The sequence below is a fragment of the Ochotona princeps genome, chromosome 2, assembly GCF_030435755.1.
Source record: "Ochotona princeps isolate mOchPri1 chromosome 2, mOchPri1.hap1, whole genome shotgun sequence".
Taxonomy (NCBI): domain Eukaryota; kingdom Metazoa; phylum Chordata; class Mammalia; order Lagomorpha; family Ochotonidae; genus Ochotona; species Ochotona princeps.
This window is the reverse complement of record NC_080833.1, coordinates 102,384,122-102,396,664: the sequence shown is the minus strand read 5'-3', so window position 1 is coordinate 102,396,664 and position 12,543 is coordinate 102,384,122. Positions and strand designations below refer to the sequence as shown.

Here is a 12,543-nt window from a genome sequence, read left to right as displayed (position 1 = left end):
TGCGGTTGGGCCTGGAAGACTCCAGGAGGGTGACAGCCCAATTCCCTGCTGGGAGTCGGGTTACACCACTTGTGTCTGAATTCACACAGCATGTTCCTCTGTCAGGGATTCCGCAAATATCTCCCCGAGGTAAAAAAAGAAAGTGCACTGCACTCCAGCGCTCAGAGAGCAGTGAGCCCAAGACCTGGAGAGCACGCCAGCGGTCAGTCAGTCCAGGCCATGTTGCGGTAGCCCCGGCCTCCCTCGCGGCCCCACAGCCTCGGTGCAGCCCAACCGGCTCTTTTCATGCAGAGGTGCAACGGCACCATGTTCCTGGGGTGAGAGCCACTAGGGCATGCTGCTCCCCATGGGTTGCCCACCATGTCTAATGGATATCGCACTCTGTCCCAGCACCTCAATGACCTGAAGAAGGAGAACTTCAGCCTCAAGCTGCGCATCTATTTCCTGGAGGAGCGCATGCAACAGAAGTATGAGGCCAGCCAGGAAGACATCTACAGGAGGGTGAGTGTGGCCTTGCTCAGGGCAGAAGGGTTGGGGCTGTGGTTGGGGCTGGCTTGCCCATTCTATTCCAGGCTTTTTTTTTTTTAAGGCTGGTGTTGTGTAGGTCAGCAAGAGAAATGGGGTCCAGGTCTGGTCACCTTAACACCATCATAACTTTGGCAAAGCCCATTTCAACTCTCTTATGCCTGTTGCTATTATCCTTCTCTGTAGGAAAAGCTGGCTAAAATCTGATCCTTTCAAAGGCTGGTCTGGAGCTGTGTGTAACAGTCACCTTGGGTGCTGATTTAAACTATAGATTCCATCCAGTTCCTGGGAATTTGACTTGGTAACAGAAAGGGAAAGCTTGGATATGTGCATTTTTATACTAACACGGAGAAGAGACTCATGCAAGTGGCTTCCACACCACACATTCCACATCCCTTCTAGCTTTGGCTCAAAGGAGACACCATGAAGAAAATACCAGGAGTTGAGGACACTTTCTGTTCTTTGAGAAGTCCATGTTTGTTTCGAAGATGATGAGGTAGATACACTTTCTAAGAGAGATTCTTAGGAATAGCTCATCTTCGGATGAAGAGGGAACTTCATCGTCTAGCGTGGACAGGCATGGCGCCTGCCCTGTCTTGACTGATGGCCATGTCTGAGGATGACATGAGGTAATGTCCTCAGCAGGTGGACGCTAGACCACAGGTCACGAGGATCAGGCATCTTAACTGGCTGATTTTCTCAACCCTCTTCATCTTTGGGCCAGCAGAGGCATGGGACTGGTTGTCTCTGACTTTGTCAGATTCTGAATCGGCAGCTGTTCACATCAGAGGACTGAACAGACACGATTATGCCCTGTGTGTGCTGCTCCTTTAAGAAGTAGCTTGTGACGCCCTGGAGGCTGTGGATGACATCTTGGGTCACAGGATGTGCTGGTGTCTCTGAAATTGATAAGATTCCTTGGTAAATAATTGATAGTGAAATATACCAGGGACTGTTTCTAGTCTCTCTCCAATGCCCGTGTTTTAAGTTGAATTTTCCTGAAATCTGCATGGACTAACTTACCATCTTCTACATGGCATGTAGAATGTGAAGGTCATTGACATTTTGCCATGTGAGTGTCATTGGCACTACTGAGGGTCCAGTAGGGCATTGTCAGGTCAGGAGCTGGAAGGTGAGTGGCAGTGTTTACCTCAGGGCAGGAAGACAGGATGAATTTATTGACTTTGCAGAGGGAGTGAGTGTTCTCATTAGCTCTGTCTCCTAAAGGCAGCAGGATAGAGCAAAGTCTTAGGTGGTTTGAAGACAATGATTTCTTTCAGCTGGAGTCAGGTGACTGAATCGCTTGGTTGCGCCTTCTATGCTACACTCTGGGTGGTATGTGAGAAGCATCAGTTCTCTGGAGCAGTGTGAGTGAGCAGATTAGAGTTGCTGCACAAGAGGGAGAGCGGTGGGAGCTGAGTCATGTGCATTTTCACCCACAGTGGTGACAAGGCTTTCACTAGACTTCTGTGTTGCTGCAGGATCCTATTCAGGGTGTGGTTAACAGCTCTCTGCTGCCTAGTTTTAGTTGTGAGCAGGTTAGTCAGGCACCTACTGCCTTATTTGTCTTGGTGGGTCTCATGCTACATATCCTCTTCTTTCCCTTCTTGTCAAACCTTGGTCAGTCTATCTGTGGCTTTCCTCTGTTCATTGGTTACTATTATTTGAAAAACATGGAAGGTTTAGTTTAATATCCTCCTATTATGGGGGCATCAGAACACATAAAACCATTATTAACCAGTAACAGCATTTGAAATAAGTCTACCACACAACCCAGGGATGGAGGGTTGATGGAAGCCAGGAAGACCCATTTTGATGGAAGGACAAAGAATAAGAAAGTCACCAAATCAAGAGTCCTTCTGAAGGACCAGGGGGCACAGGTATGTAGCCTACCCTCCTTGAACCTGTTCCAGCCTCTCATTGGCACTGAGAACAGTGCCTGCATGGCAGCCATGAGGATCATTGTTAGCTTAGCAGCATCATGCTTCTAAGTGGGCATAGTGGTTACATTTCTGTTAGTATCTATTGCTATGATATTTAAAGCTGTAAGAGCTTGATTCTTAATAACTTCACTCTCGTGTATTTCCACAAATGCATCTTAGCCTCATCCTTGTCATTCCCATAGTAACTCCACAGGATTAGGAAGATTGATCACCAGCAGTGTTGGTGGGGACATCGAGGGTAGTATGCCTTCCATCCCATGTATGTCAGGTGGTTTCAACGAGACTTTAGAGCCCGAATCTGTTACCAAACCTGGCCTGGTGTTTCTTTAGTGTTGGAAAGACACATCATGAAAAATAGACATAGTAAAAACATGAACTCATGTCTGCACTAGCATTTGCAATAATTTGAGTGCTGTATGCATTATTATTGTTTAAGAAGACCAATGTTTATGAAATGCATACCATGTGAATCTATTGTGAATCAAGATTAATTCACTGTTTTGCATATTTGTTACTGCAGACTTTTACTGAGGTGCTTTTACTTAAGAGTGAAAAATTACTGTTTCGATGAGAGTCAGTCAGCCATGGATATATGAAGATCTTGGGCTCAGAGGGTGAGAGAGAATGTTGTGCTTGTCTTTTCAGCTGACAGGTTCTCCTTTAAGTAATTGGTTGAAAGGGAGACTAAAAGAGAGATATAATCTATTACTAAAAAGGAAGCTAAAAGGATTTTTACTGTAAGAGTAGTTGTAAGAACCAGAAAACTCTGTTAAAAATTAGGAATAATAACTTCAAAAAAGCAATTAAAAAAGGAGTTTAGGGGTTCTTTCAGCTATTCAGAGGACTAAAACCAAAAATCTTTATATATATTTTAAAAAAATTTTTTTCGATTTTGAATTTTATGGTACAATTTTGTAGGGCCTCGGATTTCCCCAAACCACCTACCCATAAATTCCCACTGCTTGACTGATTTTCCCCGTATTAATACAATGCAATAGTCCTTCATAAGCAGTCATAAGTCCATCAGTCTTTTATTTAAGTGTTCCCTGACATTGCTGGTACAGACAATGTCAGACAGTGCAGCATCCCATTGTCTAGATATGTCCAACAGTTTCATTGGGAGTCCATCTTTGATTTGGAAGTAGGTTATGCATATTGCATTGCATCTTCATATCTGAATATGGTAGTTTCTGTTACACCATCACTATACATTCCCTTAAATGAGAAGCCATGCAGCAAAGTCAACAGGTATGAAGTTAAAACAAAAAATTTACAGCACCATGGAGTCAAAAAACGCACCACTGAAAAACCAATGCATGGGTGAAGAAAACCCAAAGCCTCTTGGGTAAAATAATGTCACCGTGCGATCTATGAGCCAGCAATGAATTTGACAAGCGAAAAGAAACTATTTGGAAGAAATGAAAATGAAAACAAAAACATCAAAACACATTGGATGTAGCAAAAACAATATGGTAAGGGTTATTGCTCTTACAGTTTGCATGAAGGTTGCTTTATATCAGAGAGAACATATGGTATTTGTCCTTTTGGTGTTGACTTATTTCACTGGGCATAATGGTCTCTAGTTGGGACCATCTAGATGCAAATGGTATAATTTCATTCCTTTTAACGGCTGAGTAATATTTCGTGGAGTAGATGTACCACAGTTTCTTTAACCACTCCTCTTTGGATGGGCATCTGGGTTGTTTCCATGTCCTTACTATGGTGGATTATGTTGTTATAAACATAGGATTACAGATCCCTTTCTCATATGCAGTTTTCATTTCCTTTGGATATATTCCTAGGAACGGAATAGCTGGATCATATGGCAGGCTTATTTGCAATTTTCTAAGCACCCTCCATACTGATTTCCATAATGGTTGTACTAGCCTACACTTCCACCATCAGTGAAGGAAGGTAGCTTTCTCCCCACATTCACATCAGCAGGTGTTAGTAGAATTCTGAATGTAGGCCAACCTCACTGGAGTTAATTAGAACCTCAGTGTGGTTTTCGTTTGTATCTCCCTGATGGCTAGGGAGATACATGTCTGTTAGCCAACTGAACCATTTCGAAAAATGTCTGTTCATTTGCTTTGCCTGAAAACAAAAATCTTAAGAATCATATTAACCATGGACTAATACAGTAGAAATTGGTTCACTGAAACCAACTACTTTAATAAAAGTTATTTATTTGAAAGGCAGAGCCATGTCAAACATGAGGTGGTGTAAAGTACTTTTGTTATTTTCCCACATTCATTAACAGGAAGCTGAATCTGTAGGGAAGACGCTGGGACTCTGATGTGTTGCGCTAACAATCTGTGGCTTAGTCAGCTGCACCACACAACAGCCCTGATTGATTATTCTTTATAAGTTGAGTTTTTAAGGTAATTTCATTTTTTTGTAAATAATGATTTTTTAAAAAGGAAGATGATGGCTTGCCTCTGCTCAAACATACGTCTGAGGATGCTTTGTGTCATTAAAAGATAAATTTATTTTGGTGCAAAAACGTTTTTCGATAGTTTCTTCATAGTGTGCATGTCCATGACTTTTTGGAAAATCTTATGTATACTGATATGATTAGATACTACTGCCCCCTCTTGGTAGCAAACATTAATTGTAAGTTCAGTTTTGGGGGGAAGACTAATTTGAACATAAGAGGCAAGCAAAGGGGGTATCATTGCAGCCAATGTAATTCCCAATCTGAAGCAATGTGAGCAAACGCTGCCAGTGGTCCACAGTGTCACCCACTCCCAGGGAGATTGGCTTGTTAGCATTTCTGGATGGCAGCTGCTGTGACAAGACATTTCTGGGTCTTGGCCAGCTTCTTCATTGTTGATTACCTAATCCAGCATCTTTTCATATTAGCTGCATGCTGCCACTAGGAACATGCCTGGCCCTGGAATTTATGAAATCCACTGCTGTATGGTAAACACCCCATCTCCAAACAGCACACAAAGCCACCACCCAGTGTGCCTTTCCCCATGATGACCACTTGTTCAGCTTGTGTGCAGTTACTGGTTCCCAGGGTCACTAAAAAGCATTTAAAGTTCCAGGTTAAGAATAGGCTTTAAAATATGACAAAGCAAGACTTGATAGTGAAAGAAAATGCTGTCATTTCAGATCAGATAGTGTAGATGTTTAAATATGAGGTAATTGATGTTAGAAAGTGGATTTTACCTTTAGGTAGGATCTGCGAAAGTTGTAGTCTGTTGTTTAAGAGACAAAACTGCCTGCCTTCTTTGAGAAAGAACTTCCTCAGTTTTATCATTTTTTTAAGATTGGACAATATTTGAGCAATCTTTGTTTTACATACAGCATTTCTGTGCCTTACTTCTGCTGCTATTCTGCTGTTGCTGGGTTTGATAGCTAAGAGCTCTGAATCAGATAGACTTGGGATGGAGTTTTGGTTCTGCCACCTACTTTTGACCCTGTTAATGTGGGCAAATGCTGTAATTGTTCTGAGGTAAAAGAGATATGATAATAGCTATCTTACTGGGTCTGGGAAAAGATCAGATGAACCGTGAGTTGCAATGACTACAAATAATATTTACTAATTTTTGTGACAAGTTGAGAAATGACAAAATCACTTAATTGTATTCAAACTTAATCTGGACTGTATTTTATTGTGAATCAGTTTGCCTACTTCTCATGTCTCTGCTCTCCATTTTCAGTCTGCTCATGTAGAAATAACCTCATAAAATCTAAGTGTCCTCATTGCACTAAATTTACTCCAGAAGCCTCAGATACAAATATCTCTTTCAGAGAAAATAGAGGAAAGCCTGGATTTGTTAAATTTCTTTCCAACTTGTTGGCTTATCTGTTTTAACACTGGTTAGATTTCTCTGGGCAAAAGACAAGATGGTAATGGTGTACAAGCACTTGTAAATTAAGCACCACAACACTCAGGGAAATTTGGGAGCACCATCAGGCTATAGGATTTGAGAATATTGACCTGAATCAACAGAAGTCTATCAGAAAAGGATGTGTTTCTTGGAAGGTTATCAAAATGTAGGGATTCAGGTGTTAGATTCAGTAAAGAAGTGGAAATTCATTATCTACTATTTCTTTTTTTTTTTTTTAAGATTTATTTATTTTATTACAAAGTCAGATATACAGAGAGGAGGAGAGACAGAGAGGAAAATCCTCCGTCCAATGATTCACTCCCCAAGTGAGCCGCAATGGCCGGTGCGTGCCAATCCGAAGCCGGGAACCAGGAACCTCTTCCGGGTCTCCCACGCGGGTGCAGGGTCCCAACGCATTGTGCCGTCCTCGACTGCTTTCCCAGGCCACAAGCAGGGAGCTGGATGGGAAGTGGAGCTGCCGGGATTAGAACCGGCACCCACATGGGATCCTGGGGCGTTCAAGGTGAGGACTTTAGCCGCCAGGCCCGATTATCTACTATTTCTTAGCTACACAACTTGGGCCATGTCACTAAGCTTCTTGTAGCCTAACTTTTGTGATTTGGAGGGGTAAATTCCTGACATACTTTCCTCCTCACATATAAGCATATTTTAATGTATTAGTTATTAAACAAATGGAAAGCATTCTTATTCCTAATCTGCATATCTGGAAACAGTTTGTACCTTCTCAGATTATCATCTAATGTGACTGTTTTGACTGCTGTTGTCAGAGTTAATGGTTTTCTTACGTTTAGTAGAGCCAACCCTGTTTTTTTTTTTGTTTGTTTTGTTTTTTACAGTTGGGTACCTTGCTTAATTAGCCACTGGTTTCCCTCTTGTTATTTACATAAGTTTTAAGACATATGTATGTTGGGGAAGGGAGGGACATAAGTAAAGGCAGATAAAAGATTAATTAGGCAAACTTTTTTAGCAGTTCTCCTGGTAGTCTGGCTTGGCCATGGTCCAGGTATGTCCGAATCTGTGCACACTTCCTGTGATGATTTCTGTTCTTAGCTCTCTGAGGTCTGTGAGGGCATTCTTATCCATTTCTTCTTTTGGGAGGTGGGAAATTAAGAAAACAGAGATTCCATTGATTAAATATTTTTTGTTGAACTTCACATCCATTGAATGAATATTATGTGTTATCTATTATTTATTAAAAACAAAATAACAGGACTGGTGCTGTGTCTCAATGGGTTAAGCCACTACCAACAAAACCAGCATCCTGTGTGAAAGCCAGTTTGAACTTTAGCTGCTCTGGTTCTGTTCCAGCTGTCTGCCAATGTGGCTGAGAAAGCAGTGGAGGATGGTCTGAATGATTGGTCCTCTACCACTCTTATAGGAGACCCAGATACAGTTTCTGTGTCCTGGACTTGACTAGGCCCATCCCCAAGATATGTAGCCATTTGAAAAATGAATCAGTGGATGGAAGATTTCTCTGTCTGCCTATCTCTCTTTCTATAAACCTACCTTTCAAATAAAGTCTTTAAAAAAAAAAATAGGTGTTGGTAAGGATGTGGAGAGAGTAGAACTTCTGTGTATAGGTGCATTGGAATATAAAATGGTACAGTTGCTGTAGAAAATGATATAGACTCCTCAAAATATTAAGCAAATGGTGCAGTGGTTAAGATACTCCTGGGACAACGTGTTTTGTGTTGGAATGTGTGGGTAACAGTCCCGGCTTTGCTTCAGAGTCCAACATCATGCTAGTGCACACCTTGGAAGGCTGCAGGTCATGGCTAAAGAACTTGGATTTCTGCCATCCGTGTGGGAGACTCAGACTGTGTTCAAGCCTGTCCTAGTCCTGGCTACTGAGGACATTTGGAGAGTGCGACAACAGGTGGAGGATCTCTCTTTCTTTCTAAAAACAACAAATAAAACTTAAAAACACATGGAATTACATTATAATCCAATAATTTCATTTTGAATATACATCCAGAAATATGTCTATTAACAGGTGATTGTATCAATAAAATGTGGAGTATTTATACAATGGAATACAATTTAGCCTTAAAAAGAAAGGAACTTGCAAAATAAGATATAACATGAATGAACCAAGAGCACCTTATGTTAAGTGAAGCCGATCATAAAAGGGCAAATACTACATGATTCTGCCTACATAAATACATAATCAAATGGAGACTGCCGATGGGTGTGGCGGGGGAGGAAGGGAGAGTTAGCATTCAGTGTGCACAGTTTCAGTTGGGGAGAAACATCTGGAGCCAGAAGATGGTGATAATTATACAACAATCTGGATGTGCTTGATGCTGCAAAACTGCACACTTAGAAATGGTTAAAATCGAAATGTTTAAGGTATGTCTTACAACTCCTTTCTTGGGAAATGTTTTTTTTGTATGTGTCTGTCGTAATACTTTAAAGATAACAGAACCTCTGGGAGCTGATGTTGCAGCACAGCAAATTAAGCTGTGATCTACAACCCAGGCATGCCATATGGGCACCATTTAAAGTCCTGACTGCTCAGCTTCCAATCTGGCTCCCTGCGAATGTGCCTGGGAAAGCAGCAGAAGATGGCCCAAGTGCTTGGGGCCCTGCCTGCTGCACAGAATACCTAAATGAAATTCCAGCCCTCTGGGCTTTGACTTTTGAAAAAAAATAATAGAATACCTTGGCCAAAAGTAAAACTTTAGTTTCCTATTTTTGCTTAGTATAACTTTCTCATTTAAAAAAGAACTTTTAAGTATAATTCATAATACTTTCTCATTGAAAAGAAGTGCTTTCTTGAATATTTAAAATTGCTTTCTTCTAGTTACTGGGGAACAAATCTCTCAACTAAATTCTGATCCACATCTGTATAACTTCTCCGAATTTATTATAAAGATTGCTACAGTTAAAGGATAGGCCTTCTAAATTTCTGTCTCAAATACTCCCCTCATTTGAGATATCATCATGGTCTTTCATTTAGTCATGCTTGCACACATGCATTCGTATATTCAATCAAGCAACTTTGGATTATTTATACCATATGGTGACCAAAATGCTAGATGCTGATAGTGATGTCAGCAAAAAAAATGGTGTAATGACGTCTACCAAAGAGGTATGCATAGATGCTTCTATAGAACTCAGAGCTATAAAATCTACTGGGAAAGGTCCTGTCAGGTGTGTGCAGTTTGAGTCAAAAATTTTTTGTTAAGATTAGTTTATTTGTTTGAAAGGCAGAGTTACAGGGAAGAGGGAGAGAAAAAGAAATCTTCCATGTGCAGATTCATTCCCCAGATGGTCACAATGAGGACAGGAGGCTTTTGGGTCATCCGCATGGCTTAGCAGGGGCCCAAGTACTTGGACCATTTTATGCTGCATTCCCAGGTCCATTGGCTAGGCGCTGGCTCAGATGAAGCAGCCGGGACTTCAACTGGGCTCATATGGGATGCCAGGTGTCATGACTACTGGCTTAACTTGCTGCGTCATAACACAGGCTCCAAATCAAATCTTTAAAGGAACAGGAGAAGGCATTTCAAACAGAAGAAATAGAATACAGGAGGAGAGACTTTTAAAAATAAAATTAAAGGATGTTTATTTTGGTTTAAAAAATTGAATTCTATGTGTGTCCTTTTTAAAAATAATATGCATTTTCTATGAATTTCTTGAAGACCCCTGTATAAAGGCGCTGAAGCATGAGTGACAAGTGCTGTGTGCCTGGCCAGTTTCCCGGCCAGTGTGGCCGGGACATGTGGTGTTGGGGGTGGGGTGGAGTGCTGAGGCTGGAAGTTTAGGGAAAACACAGATCATCATGTTTATCCATTTACTGCCTGGCAAAAGTAGGAGGCTGGGGGTTGAGGCTTCAGAGATCAATACAACACAGGTACCAGAATGTGTAGTAATAAAGTTATGCACAAAATGTCCTTGCTATCCCAAATGAAAGAACCAGTGGAAGGAGAATCCACAAAGGTGCCTTGAAGAGGTGACTTGTGAGCTTGGTGTTGTCTTCAAAGGTGAATAAGCAGTCCTCTGTAGATAGTGAGGAAAGGAGAATTTTTGCTGTAGGCAGAAGCCTAAAGGCAAAGCATCAAAGGACTTCCAAAGGGAAATATGACTCTGTGTTGTTGGAGCTAAGAGGTACAGAAAGAACCTGAAGAGCACATCCTTTGTGCCATTTTAGAAAGTGTGGCCTTTATTTCCAGGTTAATGAATCCACTGCTGAGCTTCAACAAGCCATAAGGAACACATTATAGTTGGGCAAGACAGACGGAGTAGGCAGGAAGCCTGGAGCGCTGACCCACCAAGCCAAGAAGATGAGGAGAGAAGCTGACCTTGGAAAAATTTAAGAGGAAACTGTATATGAGACTTGATGGCTGCATGGGATCCCAATGAGGGAATTGAAGGAGAGGACTTAAGACTGTCAGGTTGCTGGCTAGGATAAGCTCTGTTTTCTGGGCTGCTGGTCTCTGTGTCTAACGTGGGCCAGGATTCATGAGGACACCCTCCCAGCTCGGGAGGTCTGTGAGTCCAGGTGATCTCTTGGCCATTTTTTGTTCCCTGTTCCATAGCTCTGTCCCTCTCTCCTGCCCCACCCAAACTGAGTCTCTCAGATTCTGTCTCCAGCAGAGCTGAGATGGCTTTAGTATTGCCAGCCAGTGTCGGGAAATCTAGTGCTGTTACCAGGTAGCTGGAGTTATAATTAGCACAGTTACTAGAGAAAAGCTGAGATTCTGTGAGCATTCGTTGCCCGAAGCAGCTTGTTCCCGCTGAATGAACTGATTTGTTTGCAGGAGCCTAGTGGGAATGGGTAGAGTGCTTTTAGTGTGTTTTTGGAGGATTCCAGTTTTGCTCCGGGTGCAGGATGTGTTAAAACAGAAAATGGGTTTGTGCTGGGGCTGATCCACCTTTTTTCTCAGATAAGATGAGTGGGGCAAAATTTGGGGAGCTGAAAAAGAGAGTGACTTTCACCTGAAAGGAGATAAATGAAAAACAGTATCTTCAGAGGATCTTGAAGATTATCTCTATGATTTCTCCACTAATGACAGAGTAATTTGCCTGAGGTCACACAGCAATCACCAGGCCTAACTACCTGTCCAGGCTGTTGACCAAAACAACCAGTCTTCAAAAAAACATTCTAGAAATAGATGAGCTTGTTGGAAGAATTTTTTTCTTTTCTTCCAAGTTGCATTTCTGAGCTAAAGCAGAACATTAACATGCAGGAGTCTCAGTAACTCACAGATAAATGATTCTGCACCCCATGCCTGCTGCCAAAAGAAAATATTTAGTTCCTCTGCTAGAGTTTCATGGGTATTTTTAAAAGCCACTGTGGGCATTTTGTGTGTGTGTGTGTGTGTTTCTTTGCTCTGTTTTCACCTCTGGCTTTTGCCATCTCATCTAAACTTGCTAATAGTGCAGAGACATGAGGCACCTTCGTATGTGGAGAAGGCATAGTGCAGACTAATCCAAACTTGAAAGGGGCCCACCCTATCATGTTAAATACCAGCTAATCCACCCACACACCGAAGGTCTGCTTTGGTACATGCCGTTCTCTGGAGAGCTAATAGTCAGATGGCTTTTTGCCAGGCAGCTTCAGAAGAGACTTGGACCCACACTGGGTGGTTACCATTCCTGCTGTTTGGAAACTTGGCTGGAAAAAGCTGGGAATGAATGGAAGGCACAGGCTACTTTTGTTAATGCCACCTTTTCATCTACCAACCTCCTGTCAGCCCTGCTGCCTCCTCTTCAAGCACACAAGGACTTAGGAAGCCGGCATGGAGGCCTGGGGAGGGGGAAGTCCTCCTCTAAGTCCCTGAGTGAGTGGGGGAGAGGCGGTGGTCTGCAGTTGCAGAAGCAGTGATGCCGCACTGGCAGATGGCCCAAAGCAAACCAGCCCTCTACTTCCCTTCTACTGGTGACTCTCCCATCCCTCTGAGGCCACAGAGGTGGCTGCCACACTCAGAGATTCTATCATTCCTTGCCCAGGTTCTCTCCAGTCACGTTGAGTGTCTGCTTGGTGCAAATACGAACCTGGCTTTGCCCAACTAATACTACTCAGTGCTTGCATTGAAAGTACTGGGCTTGGAGCTTGATGCTGGGGTCTTCCCCGCATAAATAACAAATGAAGGTGGTGAACATCTGAGGCTCAGAGGAGCAGTGCCTTAGAGGTGGAGAGCAGTATCCATCCTGAGCCTTATTCTTCTCTACAGCTCATTCCAGACTGTGGAATCTTCCTGGCTTGCTGC

The 12,543-nt window shown here is 42.4% G+C and overlaps 1 protein-coding gene across 3 annotated transcripts in view; it reads left to right on the top strand.

The window, feature by feature from the left end:
• PDE4DIP (phosphodiesterase 4D interacting protein) overlaps positions 1-12,543 on the top strand; it is a 241,637-nt gene that overhangs the window by 95,518 nt on the left and 133,576 nt on the right. For 2 of the 3 annotated variants that reach the window (XM_058660126.1, XM_058660134.1), the window contains exon 4: positions 391-501. In XM_058660126.1, the coding sequence (XP_058516109.1) occupies positions 391-501 (111 nt within the window). Of the gene's footprint in view, positions 1-151; positions 502-12,543 lie in introns of those variants that run through there. The other variant, XM_058660135.1, reaches the window with a different exon arrangement.